Source organism: Geotrypetes seraphini, chromosome 7 (assembly GCF_902459505.1).
Source record: "Geotrypetes seraphini chromosome 7, aGeoSer1.1, whole genome shotgun sequence".
NCBI classification, from domain to species: Eukaryota; Metazoa; Chordata; class Amphibia; order Gymnophiona; family Dermophiidae; genus Geotrypetes; species Geotrypetes seraphini.
This window is the reverse complement of record NC_047090.1, coordinates 88197008-88219372: the sequence shown is the minus strand read 5'-3', so window position 1 is coordinate 88219372 and position 22365 is coordinate 88197008. Positions and strand designations below refer to the sequence as shown.

Sequence of the window (22365 nt, the reverse complement as noted above, 5' to 3'; positions counted from 1 at the left end):
CCTCCTGGCCCGATATTGTCAGGGAGTTGGGGAGTCGGCGGGGCAAGAGGGCTTGGGGTCCCTTTTGCCCCGATCGTGTCGGGGAGTCGGGGGGCAAGAGGGCTTGAGCTCCCTCTTGCCCCGATCGTGTCGGGGATGCCGCAGTTAGCTGGGGCAAGAGGGCTTGAGCTCCCTCTTGCCCCGATCGTGTTGGGGAGTCAGGACCGCCAAGAGGAAGCAGCAGGACACCGGTAGGAGCTTCTACATGATGGCGGGGGGGGGGGTTGGGAGGCTGTGGGGGTGCGAGCGGTCCTTCAGTGTGGGAGTGCGGGTGCGAGTGCGTGCAAGCGGTCCATCGGGGTGGGGGTGCGTGCGAGCGGTCCTTCGGGGTGGGGGTTCGAGCGGTCCTGCGGGGCGGGGGGGGCCAATCGGACGTCGGGGGGGCATCAGGCTTTCAGGGTGGGGACAGGACTTCAAGGGGGAGAGGAGAGTCGGGACGGGCGAAAGGAGAGTCGGGGTGGCCAGAGGAGAGTCGGGGCGGGCAAAAGGAGAGTCAGGCGGCGATGGGAGAGTCGGGCAGCATGCGCGGTATACGGGTGTGCGCGGTATATAAAAAATTTCTGTACATAAATTTGTGTTTTTTGCGCGCTATACCCGTGTGCGCATTTTACACGGGTGCGCGTTATCTATGTGAAAATACGGTAGTTTAAATCTAGACACTCCTTCTCATGCAATTTGTTGCTGTTAAGTGCTTTGTTATTGCCTAAGGAAGGGCAGTACATTAAATAAAATTAAACATAATAATTGCCTCTACTGGGTCAGACCAGGGGTCCATCGCGCCCAGCAGTCCGCTCCCGCGGTAGCCCATTAGGTCCATGACCTGTAAGTGATCCTTTGTCTAAAACCTTTCAATCCCCATTTTTCTTCTATCTATACCTTTTCATAATCCTATCTCTACCTCTATCTATACCCCTCAATCCCTGTATCCTTCAGGAACTTGTCCAATCCCTCCTTGAATCCCCTTAATGTACTCTGTCCTATCACATCCTCCGGAAGCGCATTCCAGGTGTCTACCACCCTCTGAGTGAAGAAAAATTTCCTAGCATTGGTTCTAAACCTGTCCCCTTTCAATTTCTCCGAGTGCCCCCTTGTTCTTGTAGTTTCCATAAACCAAACAAAAAAAATTGATGTGGATAACATGACAAAGGACCTACATAACATAAGAACATAAGAAGTGCCTCTGCTGGGTCAGACCAGAGGTCCATCGCGCCCAACAGGTCCAGGACCTTTGTAGTAGTCCTCTATCTGTACCCCTCTATCCCCTTTTCCTTCAGAAAATTGTCCAATCCCTTCTTGAACCCTAATACCGTACTCTGTCCTATCACACCCTCTGGAAGCACATTCCAGGTGTCCACCACCCGTTGGGTGAAGAAAAACTTCCTAGCATTGGTTTTGAATCTGTCCCCTTCCAACTTTTCCGAATGCCCTCTAGTTCTTGTGGTTTTCGAAAGTTTGAAGAATCTGTCCCTCTCTACTTTCTCTATGCCCTTCATGATCTTGTACGTCTCTATCATATCCCCTCTAATTCTCCTCTTCTCCAGGAAAAAGAGCCCCACTTTCTCCAGTCTCTCAGTGTATGAAAGGTTTTCCATACCGTTTATCAAACGTGTCGTTCTCCTCTGAACCCTCTCGAGTATCGCCATATCCTTCTTAAGGTACAGCGACCAATATTGGACACAGTACTCCAGATGCGGCCTACCATCGCCCGATACAACAGTAAGATAACTTCTTTCGATCTGGTTGTAATATCCTTCTTGATTATACCTAGCATTCTATTCGCTCTCTTAGCGGCCGCTGCGCACTGTGCCGACGGCTTCATCGTCTTATCCACTATTACCCCCAAGTCCCTTTCCTTGGTACTTTCACTCAATAATATCCCTCCCATCGTATAGCTGTACCTCAGGTTTTTGCTTCCTACATGCAATAGTTTACATTTCTCTACATTGAACTTCATCTGCCATCTCATCGCCCACTCCCCTAGCTTATTCAGGTCCCTTTGTAATTCTTCGCAGTCCTCTTTAGTCCGAGCACCACTAAATAGTTTGGTGTCGTCTACAAATTTTAAATACTGGCCCACAATTTTTCTTCTACTTTGTCTTTACTTTATAGGAATCCAAATTTTTGGTTTGAACTACTCATTACAAATTAATATGTCTACCAACAGTATCCCAACCTTTTGGGGCCATCGCCCCTTAAATCATAAAACAACTGCTCCTCGTTATCCCTCCTTATTAGAAATCCCAATTTCTACTTCCTTTCATAATACTAAGGTAAAAACCACTACTTCAACATTTTTTCCAAATGTTTTCTTTAAAGTTAATAGTTTGAGACTTGGACTCGTCAATGCTAGATCAATTAAAAACAAATATCACCTTTTAAAAGATGATATTGTCCATCATAATCTGCACATTCTCTTTATCACAGAAACCTGGCTCGCTGAAGGTGATGAAGCATATCTCTCTTACTGCTATCCCCCAATTATGATTACCTTTTTAACCATCGCCATAACCGCAAAGGCGGAGGTCTAGCAGTCATTTATCAAAATAATCTTGTAAACCTCTCTGATCACTCTTCTAAAGATGCTACTATCGAATATCTTCACCTTAAATGTAACTTAAACAATAAACTCAACTTTTTACTACTCTACGTTCCCCCCCCCCCCCAGGACAAAACAAATTCTCTCTCCTTCAGGATATCCTATTTGATTGTTGTTCTTCAACAACTATTCCCTTTATCTTGGGTGATTTCAATATTCATTTTGATGACCTTTCCAACACATTTACCAAAAACTTATTAAACATTCTAAAACCTCTTAACGTACATCCAAAAATAGCTGAACCAACCCATATTGCAAACCACACTTTAGACATGATTTTTGCTCCGCTATCTCACCACCTTACTCTCTCTGATCTGTCAGTTACACCCGTCCCTTGGTCTGATCACTATTTCATATCCTTCTCTCTTGATCTATTCAAACTAAGATTACCGCAACCAGCATCCAAAACTAAAACTATTTGTTTCCGAGAATATTTCAAATTGGACAATACAGATATTACTTCCTTTCTTGACCCATCTATTTTAACACCCTCCTCCAATTCCATTGAAGACCAACTATCTGCTTGGAATTCATCTTTGTTATCTCTTTTAGACATTAAAACACCAATAATAAATAAAACCATATCTGTCCGCAAACTTTCAAATCTTTGGTTCACGGCAGAACTTCACCTGATGAAACAACAATTGCGTTCTCTAGAACGAAAATGGCAACATAATAAAACCCAATCCAATCTTCAAACATATAGGGATAATGTCTCATTCTACAAAACAAAAATCAATCAGGCAAAAAAAACATACTATTCCAATAAAATTGACAAAGCTAAAAATTCCTCTACATTATATAATATTCTAAAATCAATAGACCCAAAAAACAAAATAAATAATACTATTCAAAAGTCCACTTTAAAAGCACAAGACTTAGCTGATGTATTTATTCAAAAGATCAACAATTTTCGAAGTTCTTTTCCCTCAAACACAACAAATAATCCAACAAATATTAACCAAACAAAATTTATACCTATAGCAAAGTGCTCCAATTTCAAAATCCCTTCAATTAAAGATATAGAATCTCTCTTTCAACAAATTAATTTAAAAGGTTCCAGCTCCAAAATCATTCCACCATTTTACTTAAAAAAACACTATTCTTACTTCGGACCTTTCATTCATTCACTTATTCTGACTGCTACCGTTCCATCCCTATGGAAGACTGCAATCATTACTCCTATTCTTAAAAACCATAAAATTAGTATAAACGAACTTTCAAATTACCGCCCAATAGCTAATTTACCATTTCTGGCAAAATTAACAGAAAAATTGATATTTAATCAACTTTCCGATTTTATTGAAAATACTAACGCTTTACACCCTAACCAAACAGGTCTTCGAAAATTCCACAACACGGAATATTCTTTGATAGGGCTAACATCGAATATACAATATTTTTTAGACCATCACAAATCTGTTATCCTTTTTTCATTAGACATTTCTGCCGCCTTCGATACTATAGACCATGATTTACTTTTACATAGGTTAGAATCAATAGGTATAAACGAGAAAGTTATTTCTTGGTTTACCTCTTATCTCGCTAATCGCACCTCTTTAGTTAGGTTTAATAACGAACTGTCCAAAACTTACTCCTCTTCTTTCGGAATCCCTCAAGGATCTATTTTGTCCCCTCTCCTGTTTAATATCTTTCTCTCTCCATTGTTAAGCATTTGTCAGTCCATCGGCTTCACTCCTTTCTCTTATGCCGATGATATTCAACTCATTCATCCTTTGGACCCAGAAAACAATAATGATATTACATCTATCAACAAAAAACTGGAAACAATACAAAACTGGCTTAACACAAACAAATTGACACTAAACATAAATAAGACAAAATCAATGCTATTCAATTGGAAAAAAGATATAACCCTGAAAACCTCATTCATTCTTAACAATACTCCACTAAACCTAGTCTCCTCTGTTAAAATCCTTGGAGTAATAATTGACGATAGACTGCATTATCACGAACATATTTCTCTTACTGTCAAAAATTGCTTTTTTAAGTTACGTTTGATCCGATCAATTGCCAAATTTCTGAGCTCAAATTAGATCAAAATACTAATTCACTCTCTAATTATAGCAAAACTTGACTATTGCAACGCACTTCTCCTCAATATTTCTCAAAAAGAAAAAAGGAGACTTCAGTTAATACAAAACACTGCAATCAAATTAATATACAATCCTAGGAAATATGACCATGTTTCACCGTTGTTGAAAGATGCCCATTGGCTTCCAATTGGCCATAGGATCATTTTTAAAATAATGTTGCTTATATTTAAAACTCTAGCATTCAACGAACCCCAATTTATATCTAGATTATTAATACCACACAGTACTCAACGCCCACTCCGTTCATCTGGCCAAAATCTCCTCTCTGTTCCTTCTTTGAAAATTATAGGAATAAGATCGGATATGTTCTCTGTGATGGGCCCTCAATGGTGGAACTCTCTGCCACAATATATTAGAAACGAAAAAGATGTCACAATGTTCAAAAAATCTTTAAAATCTTATCTGTTTAAAGATGCTTTTAATATTTAAACTTCTTAAGTGAGGTCTCAAAATGTGCTATAGTTTAACCACCCCCCACCCTCTTGTTTTTTCCATTTTTCTACCAAAATGAAAATTGTAACTTTTGCATTTTCCCTCCCGACTCATGTTTGTATTTTATGAAAGAATATTGTCAATATGTTAGTTTCTTTGTATTATACTCTATTTTTAATTTTGTTCATCGCTTAGTAATTTTAATAAGCGATTCATCAAACATATTAATAAACTTGAAACTTGAAACTTATTATTTCGTACTTTGTCCCTCTTTCTATATCATTGATAAATATACTGAAAAGCAGCGGTCCGAGTTCCAACCCCTGCGGGACACCACTCGTTACCCTCCTCCAGTCCGAGTAGTGGTCCTTCACTCCTACCCTCTGCTTTCTACCCGCCAACCTGATCCATCTACCGTATTTTCACGCAAATAACACGCACCCGTATAAAACGCGCACACGTGTATAGCGCGCAGAAATCACGATGATAAGCACAAAAACTTTGGTATAACGCGCTCACGATTATACCGCGCATGCTGCCCGACTCTCCGTTCACCCCCCTGACTTCCGTGCACTGCCCCGCCCCTCCGTGCGCTGTCCCGACTCTCCGTTCACCCCCCCTGACTTCCGTGCACTGCCCCGACTTTCCGTGCGCTGTCCCGACTCTCCGTTCACCCCCCCCTGACTTCCGTGCACTGCCCCGACTTTCCGTGCGCTGTCCCGACTCTCCGTTCACCCCCCCTGACTTCCGTGCACTGTCCCCCCTTGAAGGTCTGTCCCCATCCTGAAAGCCTGATGCCCCCCCCCCGACGTCCGATACATCCCTCCCCCCGAAGGACCGCCGATTCCCCAACAATATCGGGCCAGGAGGGAGCCCAAATCCTCCTGGCCACGGCGACCCCCTAACCCCACCCCGCACTACATTACGGGCAGGAGGGATCCCAGGCCCTCCTGCCCTCGACGCAAACCCCCCTCCCCCCAACGACCGCCCCCCCAGCCGACCCGCGACCACCCTGGCGACCCCCACGACCCCCCCACCCCCCTTCCCCGTACCTTTGGTAGTTGGGCCAGAAGGGAGCCCAAACCCTCCTGGCCACGGCGACCCCCTAACCCCACCCCGCACTACATTACGGGCAGGAGGGATCCCAGGCCCTCCTGCCCTCGACGCAAACCCCCCCCCCCCCCCCACCCCCCCCCAAGAACCTCCGACCGCCCCCCCAGCCGACCCGCGACCCCCCTGGCGACCCCCACGACCCCTCCACCCCCCCTTCCCCGTACCTTTGGTAGTTGGCCGGACAGACGGGAGCCAAACCCGCCTGTCCGGCAGGCAGCCAACGAAGGAATGAGGCCGGATTGGCCCATCCATCCTAAAGCTCCGCCTACTGGTGGGGCCTAAGGCGCGTGGGCCAATCAGAATAGGCCCTGGAGCCTTAGGTCCCACCTGGGGGCGCGGCCTGAGGCACATGGTCGGGTTGGGCCCATGTGCCTCAGGCCGCGCCCCCAGGTGGGACCTAAGGCTCCAGGGCCTATTCTGATTGGCCCACGCGCCTTAGGCCCCACCAGTAGGCGGAGCTTTAGGATGGATGGGCCAATCCGGCCTCATTCCTTCGTTGGCTGCCTGCCGGACAGGCGGGTTTGGCTCCCGTCTGTCCGGCCAACTACCAAAGGTACGGGGAAGGGGGGTGGGGGGGTCGTGGGGGTCGCCAGGGGGATCGCGGGTCGGCTGGGGGGCGGTCGGAGGTTCTTGGGGGGGGACGGTCGTTGGGGGGGAGGGGGGTTTGCGTCGAGGGCAGGAGGGCCTGGGATCCCTCCTGCCCGTAATGTAGTGCGGGGTGGGGTTAGGGGGTCGCCGTGGCCAGGAGGGTTTGGGCTCCCTTCTGGCCCGATATTGTCGGGAAGTCGGCGGTCCTTCGGGGTGGGGGTGCGAGTGGTCCTGCTGGGGGGGGGGATGTATCGGACGTCGGGGAGTCGGCCGGGCAAGAGGGCTTGGGCTCCCTCTTGCTCCGATCGTGGATGCGGGTGCGGGTGGGAGCGCGTGCGAGCGGTCGTTCGGGGTGGGGGTGCGAGTGGTCCTGCCGGGGGGGGGGGATGTATCGGACGTCGGGGAGTCGGCCGGGCAAGAGGGCTTGGGCTCCCTCTTGCTCCGATCGTGGATGCGGGTGCGGGTGGGAGCGCGTGCGAGCGGTCGTTCGGGGTGGGGGTGCGAGTGGTCCTGCCGGGGGGGGAGGATGTATCGGACGTCGGGGAGTCGGCCGGGCAAGAGGGCTTGGGCTCCCTCTTGCTCCGATCGTGGATGCGGGTGCGGGTGGGAGCGCGTGCGAGTGGTCGTTCGGGGTGGGGGTGCGAGTGGTCCTGCTGGGAGGGTGAATCGGGCGTCGGGCGGGGTGGGAACTATGTTTTAAAACTTTTGTATACCGCGCTCACGCATATAACGCGCGAGGGGTATGCGCGGTAGGTAAAAACGCGTATAACGCGCGCGTTATATGCGTGAAAATACGGTATATACGTCTCCTTCCACCCCATGGTTCTTCAGCTTCCGAAGTAGGCGTTCATGGGGTACCTTGTCAAAGGCTTTTTGGAAATCTAAATATACGATGTCTACGGGGTCCCCTATGTCCATCCATTTGTTAATTCCTTCGAAGAAATGTAGTAAGTTTGTTAGGCACGATCTTTCCTTGCAGAAGCCATGTTGGGTTGTGATTAGAAGTTTATTTCTTTCAAAATGCTCATCGATACTGTCTTTTATCAGCGCTTCCGCCATTTTCCCCGGAACCGAGGTCAGACTTACCAGTCTGTAATTCCCCAGGTCATCTCTTGATCCCTTTTTAAAGATGGGCGTAACATTGGCTATCTTCCAATCCTCCGGGATCACTCCTGTTTTCAGGGATAGACTGCAAACTTGCTGTAGTAGTTTCGCTATTTTCTCCTTTAGTTCTTTCAGTACCCTAGGGTAGAGAATGACACGGGGAAAAAATCTGTCCCCGTCACCGGCCCACCATCCTCTGCACCGCCCCGTCACCGCCGTTCCCTTCACCGCCCCGTCACCGCCATCCCTTTCACCGCCCCGTCACCGCCACTGCCATCCCATTCACCGCCCCGTCACCGTCCCCGCTGCATCCATATAAGCCTTAGTACTGTAATATTTAGCTTATTCCTTTCTTATAAATCAAAGTTCCTGCTGCTGAACTAGAGAAAGAGATGTTCAGCTGGCAGGGCTTTGTTTATAAATTTTTATCAACACAACTAATATACTATTTTATCCTAAAGCAAAAAATAAATAAATAAATATAATTTTTTTTTCTACCTTTGTTGTCTGGTTTCTGCTTTCCACATCTTCTCATTGAATTCCTTCCATCCACTGTGTGTCTTCTCTCTGCGTCTTCCATTTGCTGTTACTGTGCCTCTCCCTTAACCCCCCCCCCCCCAATTGGTCTAGCACCCATCTTCTTCCCTCCGCTCCCGCATAGTCTGGCATCTGTCTTCTTCCCACTCTGTCTTCCACATTTCCCTTGGGGGTCTGTTCCTCTCCACCCTCCTTCAATGTCTGTTCTATTCCTTTCCACCACCACCCTTCCCTCCCTCCTTTACCATCTGTTCCTTTCTACTACCCTTCAGCTCCTCTCGCGTGGCCTATCTACCTTCCTTCCTCTTATTTTCATGGCACGTTACAATGTAATTTGTGCAAGCCACTGGAGCCTGCAAGCTCGGTCCCTGTCCCATCCCCACAAACCATCTCGCTTCTGTGCTCCTATTTTCTCCATTTCTAATATCTCCCCTATGTATCTGTCATTGCCCCCCCTGTGTCCATATACCATCCCCATGGCATGTCCCCTTTATGTCTCTGTCCCTATGCCCCATGCACATAATTTCCCCTCTTTCTGTTACCTTCCTGTGTCCAGATTTCCCCTATCTTCCTCTTCCATACCAGTGTGTCTCTTCTTTTCAACCCCATCTAGCTTTTTCCCCCCCCCCTGCTTCTAGCATCTGGCTCACCTGCCAGTCCTTCCCTTTCTTTCCTGCTGTGGGTTTTTCTTTCCGACTTCATCCCCTTGGCCCAGAATCCTTTTCCCTTTCACTCCCTCCTTCCAATTTGAGCCGGGAACACTAGCGATCGCACGGTCCCCGCAGCCACTACTTGCCTGCCCAATCGATCCTAGTGTTTAGCCAGCTCTCTCCCTTCTCCTCACCTTAGTTTGCAGGCTTTCTTTTTCGGCGACCTGCACGCTTCCCCAAAGAGCGCGGCTGCTCAGTGTTCAATCTTCTGCTCTGCTGCAACTTCCTGTTTCCGGTTGCGTCAGAGCAGAAGATCGAAACTGAGCAGCAGCGGGTGCGCGGCTCTCTGATAGTGTGCGGGTCGCCGAAAAAGAAAATCTACAAACTAAGGTGAGGAGAAGGGAGAGAGCTGGCTAAACACTAGAATCGATTGGGCAGGCGGGTGTGAGCTGCGGGGACCGCGCAATCCTTCATGCCTCACTGCGGGGACAAGACCATTCACCACCCCGCGGGCGGTGAATGGCCTTGTCCCCGTCGCCGCAGCGACTGCTAGTTTTCTTCCCCGTTTTCGGCGGGTGACCCGCGGCTAAAATGCGGTGGCCGCGGGTAAACCGCCACAGTGTCATTCTCTACCCTAGGGTACTTAAAGAATTGTCTGGAATTTGCAAACTAAGATTTGACGCTAGAAAAGCCATAATTTAATGCAAAAAAAAAATCATAATTAGATTGTAAGCTCTTATGAGCAGGGACAGTCTCTTGCGTGTTTAATGTACAGTGCTGCTTGAGTCAGGTAGCACTATAGAAATAATAATAGTATAGTAGTAACAGATACGCTAGGTTATGATCATATGGTTGCTTGTCATTTGCAATGAACCCAGGTACATTTTTACTGCAGCTTTGGTGTAATTAGCTGGTTAACCTGCCCGTGATGCTGCCATTTTGGTGAAACACGGCCACATTAGGCATTTTACTATATCCTGGGAATATGTTTAATAAAGAGTTTTTTATGCTATATGCTCTGCTTCTCTATTATTCCTATCCATAATGAATATGTATGAGAAATCTGCATGCATTGGAGATCCAAAATATGCAAATTCACTGTGGATATCCTAGCCCAACTTCAGCATCTCCGGAATAGGTGTCAAAAACCCGTTTAAAGAGCACTTATTTACAGGTGATAGAAGACTAAAGGCAAAAGTTCATGAACACAAAACAAAACCTTATACCCACTGTCAGTGAATGAAGCGTTCCAAATCAAATTTTTTTTCATTTTATTTAGTACTCAGAACAAAGCCATCACAATGGAGAATACTCACATCCTGATTGTATTCCAGGAAGACATGGAAATTTAAATCTTTTCTCAAAATAGGATGTGCTGCCACACGACACAAGAATACTTCATGCATTGCCACAGTTTTCTTAAAGATTGCCAAATACTCACTGGAAACAAAACAGAATAGAATGATAATTAAGATAATATTAAATCTTAAATAGCTGCGCAGCTGTAGGATAATTTCTTTTCTTGAGCAGGGCAACTTGCAGGAGACAGAATCTTCGTTCTATGGACAAGTTGTGTCTGAAAGTGCCACCTTTGAGTGCAGTACAGTTTGCAGGGCTTCAGAAAACCTCGTTCTCAGTAGAGAGGCCTGCTTGTTGAAATATGCTGCTGCTGGAGTTGAGGCAGGCCAGTAGTGTGTTGCAGTTTAAGAGGAGTTTGAAGACTATGTTGTTTGTGTGCTCTTTTAAGGTCTGAATAGGCTTTCTTAGCTGCTGGGGTTTTTTCATGCAACTTATGTAAATTATTTGGGGGAGAGTTTGTGGTCTTTAAAAAAGCGACCCCACCCAATATGTTTTACCCCACTCCCACTTTCTCCTTCTCTTCTCAAAAGATGTAACTTTTCCCCTCCTATCCCTTTTACCCTCACTTTCAAGACTGTCAAGTTAATGTCTTTGATGTTCACTCTCATCATTTTTAAATATCTATTATTATTTTTTTTCTCTCTTTTTAAAATTTTACTGTTAACCGGCCAGATACTTGTTGATGGTCGGTATATTAAAAAGTTAATAAGCTTGAAACTTGTCTTCTGGTTTGCAGAAATGTTTTATGTGTTGTTGTATTGAGGCGTTTACGGTATTTGTCATGTTTTTGTGATTTTACTCGTACATTACTTTGTAATCCGCTTAGAATTGCTGGATATGTGGAATATAGATTTTTTTAAATACATAAAAATAAATAATTTTAGGGGATTGGGACAGCTATGAGTAGATTTTGCAGGGTATGTCACTTCTCTGTACATACATCTATCTTTAAAATTCTTAAAATGACTTACGCTTCCAGTTCCTGCTTCATCTTTGTAAACTCTTCCTTAGTCATTGACCCTTCTCCTTCCCCAAGTTTCTGTAGCTTTTCTCTTGATGCGTCAAAATCTGGTTTTGGGGGGGCAGGTGGGATCTATCCAATAGAGTAAAGATGTTCAGAATAAAAAATGGAAGTTTCCACCACTCTTTTCAAAAGTTAGTACAAACCTGCAGTCACAGGAAGCTCTGTACCATTTGCATTTACATATATAAATCAGCATGTATGCTTATACCATACCATATACTGGAAGTGGTTTGGGCAGACCTTCAATATATATGTGTATTTTTTGTTGTAGAATGCAATATACATATAGATCTAATTTTTTTTTTTGTTTTAATCAGAAGCATTTACACCTGCTTCAAATCACCACTTAAATATACACAGTGCAACTTCTAACTCCCTAGCATGCTGCCTTATTTTTGAATGTCTTTTTTTAAAATGGCTGTACTTGTTTTATATACTGGCACGTAAACATACTTCTTTGGCAATGGTATGGGAAGATTAGGTTCTTACCTCGATAATATTTCTAGCACAAAGGCATACGAGTCTTGAACCAGTGGGTTATTCTCCTTTACTCTGCCTCCTGCATCTCTGGGCTGTGCCCCAGCATCTCAGTTCGTATCAAAGCAGTTGACAATTCCTATAAGAGGAGTGATAAGGACAGGAAATGGTGTACTCCCTGACCAGCCAATTCTTTTCTGATCTGCAACAAGTCAAAGGCAACAAATCAATGCCAATATAATTATAACTGAAAACAATGTAGAAATGAACAAGCTACCTACCTGAGTGGGTACAAATGAATCGATTTTTCATTCCATCAAAAATTACAAAGACTAGGGGACACCAATGAAGTTACAGAGAAATACTTTTAAAACCAATAGGAGGAAATATTTTTTTACTCAGCGAATAGTTAAGCTCTGGAATGCATTGCCAGAGGTTGTGGTAAGAGCAGATAACGTAGCTACTTTTAAGAAAGGTTTGGACAATTTCCTGGAGGAAAAGTCCATAGTCTGTTATTGAGAAAGACATAGGGCAAGCCACTGCTTGCCCTGGATCGGTAGCATGGAATGTTGCTACTCTTTGGGTTTTGGCCAGGTACTAGTGACCTGGATTGGCCACTGTGAGAATGGGCTACTGGGCTTGATGGCCCATTGGTCTGACCCAGTAATGCTATTCTTATGTTCTTATGAGTGAAACCAGCACTAATACTTTATATAGCTTTCAAGCCTCTCTCTTTTCTCATTGGAATAGAGCAATCAATCAATCAGTACTTCCAAATCTGTCTGACAACAGACACCACCATCTGGAAATACATACTTGTCTGAGACAGCATGCAGGCTAATTGAAATCTGACAGGGTGGGCCTTCAAGATTAATATGTCTCTACTAGAAAGAAGATTATCAAGGTAAGAACTTAATCTTCCTTTCTAGTGCAAAAGGCATACAAGTCTTGAACCAGTGGAATGTACCAAAGCCATCCTCTGAGTCTAGGGCAGGGCAGATGAGCCTGCTGTGAGCACCATGGACCCAAAAGCGGCATCCTTTCATGCTACTACGTCCACTTAGTAAAATTTTGTGAAAGTATGAAGGGTGTAGCCGCCCTACAAATTTCCTTGGGAGACTCTGCTCCTGAAGAAGCTACACCCCTCAGAGTGTGCTCTCCCAATATATGCTGTGCAAATCCACCTGGAAATAGAAGCCTTAGAAGCTGACTTACCCAGGCAACTAGGGTTCGTTGGCACAAAAAGAAGATCTGAGATGTGAAATTCGTCACCTCAAGGTAATAGAGAACTCTCCTAACATCCAGCAATGTCAAAATTTTGTCTTTTTTGAACCATGAGATGAAATGTGGGTAGTTGGACTTCCTGTTCTACGTGGAAGGCCGAGACCACTTTTGGAAGAAAGGAAGGGACCATGCGGAAGAAGACCACTGCCTCCTTAAATCTGAGAAAAGGCATGAAAGAGCTTGTAGCTCCAAACCCCTTCTTGCTGAAGATTTTGGTACTAGAAAAAACATCTTAATGGTAATATCTATCAGAGATTCCTCTCACAAAGGCTCATACAGAGCTTTACTGAAGACCTGCAGAACCAAGTTAAGATTCCATGTCGGGAACGCCTGTAGCAGAGGAGAATGCAGCCGCAATGTTCCTTTCCAAAATCTGGCGACATCTGGATAAAAGGCCAAAGAAACCATTTCTACTCAAGCCCTAAAAAACACGAGACCTGCAACTTGTACTTTGAGGGAGCCAGCGGCCAAACCCTTCTCATATCACTGGACTCACGGCCTGACTGTAGGCGAGCATGCAGCATGCTGGTTTCTTCTTGGACACTAGAGGTACCTCCTCTCTCAAAGATTTGGAAAGGAGCACCAACTCAACCAGTGTCAGCTCTTTTGGCCAACAGCATCAATGAACATCTAACAGGCAAGGTATGGGCCTCTAGAATTGACTGGGGTAGCACTATAAACAGCACAAACAGCCTAAGAAGATGTGGGGACCAAATCAAAAGGCCAATCCTAGTTCCAAGGAGGCTGTCGCAGAGGCACCGAGTCCATGGAGGAGGAGGAGTCCTCTTGGCACCAACACTTCATGAGGACTGGCAATGCTAGTGCCCCAGCACTATTGGCACCATGTTCTGAGGAGGCCCAACTCCAGTACTTTTCGCCTCCATTTGATGCCCAGCATCAGAGCTGGATGAAGCCAACATTGAGTCTCTCTGTGGTCTCAGTGCCAGATTAAAGGATGCTAAGCCCATAGGGGTGCTAATGACATCTAGCATGAAGGCAGGCAGAGATTTACTCAGGGCAGCAGCAACTCTGGGAGCCATAGAGATCGACATCTCTAGTGCCAATGTCAATGGAACGGACATAGATGCACCAAGGAGTCTCTTGCGCAAGGCCTCAACTGGGCTCTTCTCTGCATTTGAGAATAGAGCTTACAGTTAGAAATTGAATAGTCAGGTCCCAAGTACTGCAAGCACCAGTTGTGAGGGTCAATCATAGAAGTGACCATGCCACAAATGGAAAAATTTTAAACCACTGGGAGTTTTCTGCGACGCTAAGGGAAAAATAGCCACAGTGATATCAAATTGCTCAATGAAGTCTCTGATTCTGCCCACACACCCCCCCCCACCCACCCCACACACACACAAAACTGTCTGGTCAGCAGCTATGGAGAAATAAAGGAAACTGATAAAGGCTGAAAATCACAAACAGAAATAAGGAGATAAACTAAAAGGAAAGGAAGAAGCATGGTCCCACTTTTCTCATAGCAGAATCTGAAAAAGGTAGGGACAGCTACTAAAAAGGGAAGAGTGTGGTGCAGTGGTTAAAGCTATAGCCTCATCACCCTGAGATTGTGGGTTCAAACCCATGCTGCTCCTTGTGACCATGGGCAAGTCACTTAATCCCCCTATTGCCCCAGGTATATTAGATAAGATTGTGAGCCCACCAGGATAGACTGGGAAAAATGCTTGAGTGCCTGAATAAATTCATGTAAACCATTCTGAGCTCACTTGGGAGAAAGGTATAGAAAATTAAATAAATAAAAACTCTGCTTGGAGGTTAGCATAGCACAAACCATCTTCTTTCTGCGGGACAGAGAGCACAATGGCTAGTCCTGCCTGAATTAGGCTGATAGGAAGGTCCTCACACATGCATGTCAGTGTTTTCTAGAAAAAGAATGCAGGACAGCACCCGTGCCAGGCTCCATCGAATGTCACCCAGATACGAGAAGATAATGTCCTGTTTGTCCTCAGAGAATGCTATCTACCACACTTGTGCTACAAAAAACAACATAAGCAAACAGGATGTTGAGACTTACAATGTAGCCAGCATAGTCTTCATTTTCCACAAAGGAATCATGGAGCCAAATGAATTCCTCATGCTGTCTAACAACTGAAAATTCATTTTGTTTGAAATTCGGTAATGAACTCTGCAAAATAAAAATAAAATGAAATAAAAAGTGAGAAAGTACTGAAGTTTAGAGATACCGCACCTTGTCTATAAATGTTTTATCCAGATTAAATCCTGTCAAAGCCGTATGCAGAACATAAATTTAAATGCATACCTATTTCTATAAACGATACACACATACTTTATAGACTACCTCACTTATGTATGCGACTTAATGGTTTGATGGCCCTAAATTGGCACTTAAGTACCATATATAGTCAAAAGCTGGCATTAACTAGAACTAATTTGCACATTAGTATGCACAATTGCAATAGAGGCACATACATGGGCAGGTCAGGCCAACTACTTTAGCACACACATTGCAGGTTACTAGCAGTTACATGCACAACTGTCACATTTAAGCATGAGCAGTTATGCCTGCCATAGAGCAAGAAAGATAAATTATGTACTTACCCTGGTAAGCTCTTTTCCAGTAGATAGGTGAGACATTCTAGACAGATGGGTAGTTTCCCCATGACAATTGCCATCTACAGAAGGAATCCACTCCAGATTTCTTCTCTGTGCCTCCTGTGTACTTCACTAAGCTGTTTAGCTCCACCTACAGTTAGTACCCAAGCACCAAGAGCCACTACATAAATATGAAGTAGAGACACCTATGGCAATCAAGTTCAGCAACAACCATTCTACTCAAAAAGTTACATAAGAACATCAACAGCATACAGACAACAAAGGCCTCAAAGGAGCTCAGAAACTACTCTCGCAGAAAAGTAACACTTGTATATACAAAAATCTTCCCAGCCCCCAAGGGTTGACAGGCATCCAAGTAACTTGGAGAAGCATAAACAGACGGAGACAGTAGGCAGGCAGAGGAAGGACAGGGCAGGAATCTAGAATGTCTCATCTATCTACTGGAAAGTAGATAGTTAAGTACATAATCTCCTTTTCCAGTGCAATAGGTGAGATATTCTAGACGGATGGGACATACAAAAGCAGTCTCCAAGAGCTAGGCCAAGCTTGCTGCGCCAGCCTGTAAGACTGAGGACCCAAAGGCAGAGTCCTGTCTCGCCGCCATATTAACTCTGTAAAACTTGGCATACGTGTGTAGAGAAGACCACGTTACCATCCTGCAGATCTCTCATGGCCCATGAAGACACACTTCTGGTAGAATGCGCCTTGATAGAAACAGGAGACTGTTTCCCAGAAAGAATATAGGCTGATGAAAAGGCCCTATGGATCCACCTGGAAATCGTGGCCTTGGAAGCAGAAGCACCCCACTTAACAGAATGAGTCAGCACAAACAGATGGTCAGAGAGACAAAATTTGTTAGTGACCTCCAGGTAGCGAAGAAGCACTCTGCGCACATCTGGCTTCTTCAAAAGGCAATCTTGTGTTCTGGAACCTGTAATCTGAAAAGCAGGCAAATGCACTTCCTGATTAACATGAAAAGCTGAAACCACCTTCAGCAGGAAGAATGGAACTGCATGCAGGGAAATCCCAATCTCTGAGATGCGGTTCCCTATAACAAACAGCCTGGAGTTCCAAACCTTTGTCTATACTGTAAATGCTGTATTTCTAACTAAAGTTTGTCCTAACCATACTATGAATGTACTCTTGTAACCTGTTCTGGGCTCCTTAGGGAGGACGGGCTAAATAAATGACTAAATAAATAAATAAATGCTGGAGGTAATAGCAACCTGAAACACGGTCTTGAGCGTCAAGTCCAAGAGGGTAGCATCCCAAAGGAACTCAAAGGAAGCCTTGGTGAGGCTAGACAGCACCAGATTAAGGTCCCAGGAAGGGAACAGCTGTTTGACCGGTAGTCTAATGCGAAGAGCCCCCTTCAGAAATCTAGCGACATCAGGATGAGACACCAAAGAGAACTACGATCCCGAGCTCTAAGACAGCCCAGCTACCTGGACCCAAAGAGATGCTACAGAGAGGTCCTTATCAAGTCCAACTTGCAGAAAGGGAAGAATCGCTGAGATCAGAGTCGAATAAGGGCCATCGGATCCTGAGCGCACCAATGTTGGAAAGCCTTCCACACTTTAACATAAGCAGAAAATGTGGACACTTTCTTAGACTTGAGAAGAGTGTCAATAACCACAGCAGAATAATCTGTGTTCTAAGGCTACATGCTCAAGAGCCATGCTGTAAGAGCAAAGTGACTCAGGTCCTCCACGCAGACCGGACCCTGCATAAGCAGGTCTGGGTGGGCGCTCAGCCGAAGGCCGCAACCCTTGCAAAGACGCATCAGATCTGAGTACCATAGTCTATGAGGCCAATCTGGAGCCACCAGAATGACGTGGCCCTGATGGACCACAATCCGCCAAACAACTTGGTCTATCATGAGCCATGAAGGAAAGGCATACAGGAGAAGTTCCTGAGACTATGGCTTAAGAACATAAGAAGTTGTCTCTGCTGAGGCAGACCAGAGGTCCATCTCACCCAGTGGTCTGCTCCTGCAGCGGCCCATCAGGTCTATTGCCTGAGCAGTGGTCCCTGACTATTTCTATAACTTACCTCTTACTCCTATCCCTATAACCTACCTCTACTCCTATCTACCCCTCAATCCCTTTGTCCTCTAGGAACCTATCCAAACCTTCTTTGAAGCCCTGTAACGTGCTCCTGCCTATCACAGCCTTCGGAAGCGCGTTCCATGTATCCACCACCCTCTGGGTGAAAAAGAACTTCCTAGCGTTTGTTCTAAACCTGTCCCCTTTCAATTTCTCCGAGTGCTCCCTTGTACTTGTGGTTCCCCATAATTTGAAAAATATGTCCCTGTCTACTTTTTCTATGCCCTTCAGGATCTTGAAGGTTTCTATCATGTCTCCTCCAAGTCTCCGCTTCTCCAGGGAGAACAGCCCCAGCTTACTGCCATGTCCTTCTTGAGGTACGGCGACCAGTACTGGACACAGTATTCCAGATGTGGGCGCACCATTGCACGATACAGTGACAGGATGACTTCCTTCGTCCTGGTCGTGATACCCTTCCGCTTTTGCATACCTGTCTCAGTTCAGCCTCCAGGTCCTAGTCGATTTCTTCCGATTGTCCAGGTGGGCGATAGTACAGTCCCAATTTTATGTCTGCTCCAGTTCCTCCCGGTAGCTTAACCCATAGTGATTCCAAGCCATCCGCCCTTACTGTTGTTTCCATTCTGGTTGAGGGTATGGAGTCTTTTTTATATATAGCGCTATTCCTCCACCCTTTTTGTGTGTCCTGTCCCTCCTGTAGAGTTTGTACCCTGGTATGGCCACATCCCATTTATTGTCATCAGTCCACCACGTTTCTGTGACTCCAATTATGTCTAGGTCCTTCTTGCTAGCTATGACTTCCAGCTCTCCCATTTTGGCCCTTAGGCTCCTGGCATTGGTGTATAGGCAATGTAAGTCCCGGTTGTTTGCCTTCCCTGCTGGTTTTTCTCGTGGTTTGGCCCTCCTGGTGACCCCCTCATGGGTTGCTAGTCCCTGAGCCTCGTCTCGGTCATCCTCCTCCTGCGGTGTGTCTTTTTCGTCCTCAGCCTGCTTCCCCATTTTTGGTTGCCCCTCTGGCGCCCGTTGTTCTCTGTTAATCCTGCTTGCCCGTTTCATTTGTGCCCTGGGCCCCTGCATTGCGTCCTTAGGTCCTTTTTCCAAAAATTCCCACTCAGTCCCGAGCCCTCTTTTACAATGTCCTTGCTCAGTATCCTTATTTGAGACTTTTGTCCGATGTGTCGAGGTCAGATCGACTATCGGCTTTCCCCTTCTCCTCAGTTTAAAGCCAAGTCTATGATGCTCTGGACGTTGCGTGCCAGCATCCTCGTCCCAGCCGTGCTCAGGTGCAGTCCGTCTCTCCTGTAGAGCTTGTTCTTCCCCAAGAAAGTTGTCCAGTTCCGAACAAAGTGGAAACCCTCCTCTTCGCACCATCTCCTCAGCCGACTGTTTATTGCTTGTAGTTCGCTCTGCCTCCTTGCGTCTGCTCTCGGTACTGGCAGGATCTCTGAGAAGGCTATCTTCCTTGTCCTCAGTTTCAGTCCACACAGCACAAGGATGCTCTTGAGGAGCTAAATTTGCACAATCCTGGCAAGAATTCACATCAGGAGAGCCTAAGGATCCTGAACTGGTCAGTGAGTGTAGTCCTGTTGTAGTTCCTCCTGCTGACGTCGTTGGTTCCAATGTGGATTATTACTGCTGTCTCCTCCATCTCGGCTCCCTCCAGGATCCTCTCAATTCTGTCGATGACATCCTTCGTTCTTGCCCCCGGGAGACATGTCACTAGTTGGTCCTCTCTTCCTCCGGCTATGTGACTGTCCACTTCTCTCAGGATTGAGTCTCCCACTACGATAGCAGATCTCCCCTTCCTCAACTGTCTCTCTGGTCTCAGGTCTGTGTCAGGGGCGCAGTCCGCTGGTCCTTCCTCCGGGCTCTGATGGGTCTCCACCTCATCTGCCTGTCCAGATCCTCCGCACGGTCCTACTCCCATGGTGTCTGGTGGATTCTGTCGTCCAAATGTTGGTTCTCTCCTGATGTGCTGGTGGTCCTGTGCCTCCACCATCCTGCAGGCCTCCTCAATGAACTTCTCAAGCTCTCTAACTTGTTCCGTGATGTGGCTCTCTCTGGTGGTGTCTTCAGTTGCCCAGCACTGCTCCTCTGGTGCAGAGTCCCTCCAGCTCCTGGACTCTAACCTGCAGTCTCCCGATCTCCTTCTTCAGGCTATCCAGTTCCTGGCATCGACCGCATATGTATGCCTGCCTCCCGGAGGGGAGGTAGTCATACATATGACACTCGGTGCAGTATACTAGGTAGCTTAGCTGGGTTCCTACAGCCTCCATTACTCCTTTCTCGTTCCTATGTCCCACGGTGTGAATGGGTTGTGCCCGGCACGCAGTTAGCTGAAAGAATAGAGAGAGAAGAGAGAAATGAGTAGAGAAGAAGTACCTGTGGTTTATTTTAAAGAAGTTAGATATCGCTGCTGGGCTGCCTGGGCTCCTGGCTCCTTCTCAAGGCTCCTTTGCAAAGGCGCTCTGGATGCACGCTGTTGGCTCACCCCCTTTTAAGGGGGAGTCTGGGCTGAAGCCGCTGACGCGGTGGGAGTGGGCAGAGCTTCCTCTCGCCTGCCCCTGGCTCTCTGCTTCCCTGTCGGCTTTCCCCTCATGCTGCCCTACTGGGTCTCTTTCTCCTCTCTTTGCCTGCCCTTCTCCTCTCCTCCGGCGATCGAGCAGTGAGCCCCTTGTCGCGGCTCGCCCCCTCTTAAGGGGGAGTCTGGGCTGAAGCCGCTAACGCGGTGGGGAGGTGCGGAGCTTCCTCTCGCCTGCCCCTGGCTCTCTGCTTCCCTGTCAGCTTTCCTCTCGCGCTGCCCTGCTGGGTCTCTTTCTCCTCTCTTTGCCTGCCCTTCTCCTCTCCTGCTCTTGTCCTCTCCTCCGGCGATCGAGCAGTGAGCCCCTTGCTGCGGCTTGCCCCCTCTTAAGGGGGAGTCTGGGCTGAAGCCGCTGACGCGGTGGGGGTGGGCGGAGCTTCCTCTCGCCTGCCCCTGGCTCTCTGCTTCCCTGTCGGCTTTCCCCTCGCGCTGCCCTGCTGGGTCTCTTTCTCCTCTCTTTGCCTGCCCTTCTCCTCTCCTCGCCTGCTCTTGTCCTCTCCTCCGGCGATCGACTGAAGAAATGATCTGCTTTCTTGTTCTTTGCCCTGGAAGTGAGGCTGTCCCCAACGCCGCACAATGGTTCAGAACACCACCGCAGACAGGATCCACTCACCCAGATCCAGAGTCTGTCTGCTGATAGCGCCTGGAAGTGACTTTCCACCCATAGAAAAAGTATGCGGGCTTCCTGAGCCAGAGAGGTGATCTTGGTCCCTCCCTGGCGACTGACATGGGCTACTGCCACTGCATTGTCGGAGACGACCCTAACCACTTGGTCCTCCAGAGTCTTCTGCAATCGCATCAGAGCAAGCCGAATGGTTCTCAGTTCCAACCGGTTGATTGACCATTTCCTCTGAGAGGGTGTCAAACAACCTTGGATGGAACAAAGATTGCAGTGGGCTCCCCAGCCCTGAAGGCTGGTATCTGTCATCACCACAATCCAGGAGGCAATCCGCAGCGGAATATCCCTGCAGAGTGATTGTAGGAGAACCCACCAAGCCATGCGGGCCCAAGCCTCCAGAGTCCAGGGAAGACAGGTCTATAAAGCATTCCTGTGCGGAGCCCAGCAAGAGAGTAAGGCATGCTGGAGAGGATACACGTGCGTGCTTAACCACGGCATTACATCTATTGTGGCTGCCATGGACCCCAGGACTTGAAGACAGTCCCATGCCAAAGGAGCCGGCAGCTCCAGAAGAGAAGAAATCTGGGAACACAGTTTCAGTCTGCACACTTCTGGGAGATCGACATGGCTGTGGGCCATGTCTAAGAGAACTCCCAGATATTCCAGCGACTGCGAAGGCATCAGATTGCTTTTTCTGTAGTTCACGATCCAGCCCTTGTCCTCTGATGCCTGGATCACCTGATCCACCATGCACCGACCCTCAGCCAACAAGGGAGCCCTGATCAACCAGTTGTCCAAGTAAGAGTGTACTTGGAGACCCATTTTTCACAGGTAAGCTGCTATGACCATCACCTTGGTGAAGGTACAGGGAGCCATTGCCAGTCCAAGGGCAGAGCCAAGAGCTGGTAATGCTGTTCCAGGACATGAAACCGCATGGATTTGCGATGGGCTGTAAATACTGGAATGTGCAAGTAGGCGTCTGCGAGATCCAGAGAGGCAAGGAATTCTTCCGAGGCCACCGCTGCAATGACTGATCACACTGTCTCCATGCGAAAGCGTGGAACCATGAGAGCCGCATTCACATTTTGAAGATCCAGAATAGGCCTCCAATCTTCGGAGCCTTTTTTTGGCAAGATAAAGTATATAAAGTAGGGGTGCCCAATACGTTGATTGCGATCGACCGGTAG

The 22365-nt window shown here is 47.0% G+C and overlaps 1 protein-coding gene across 7 annotated transcripts in view; it reads right to left on the bottom strand.

Annotated features, from left to right (window-relative positions):
- The window catches only part of SNX6 (sorting nexin 6), a 203171-nt gene that overhangs the window by 154047 nt on the left and 26759 nt on the right, over positions 1-22365 (bottom strand). For all 7 annotated transcript variants that reach the window (XM_033952085.1, XM_033952086.1, XM_033952089.1 and 4 more), the window contains 3 exons: positions 15356-15466; positions 11507-11628; positions 10493-10616 (listed from right to left, as the gene is read on the bottom strand). In XM_033952085.1, the coding sequence (XP_033807976.1) occupies positions 10493-10616; positions 11507-11628; positions 15356-15466 (357 nt within the window). The remainder of the gene's footprint in view (positions 1-10492; positions 10617-11506; positions 11629-15355; positions 15467-22365) is intronic.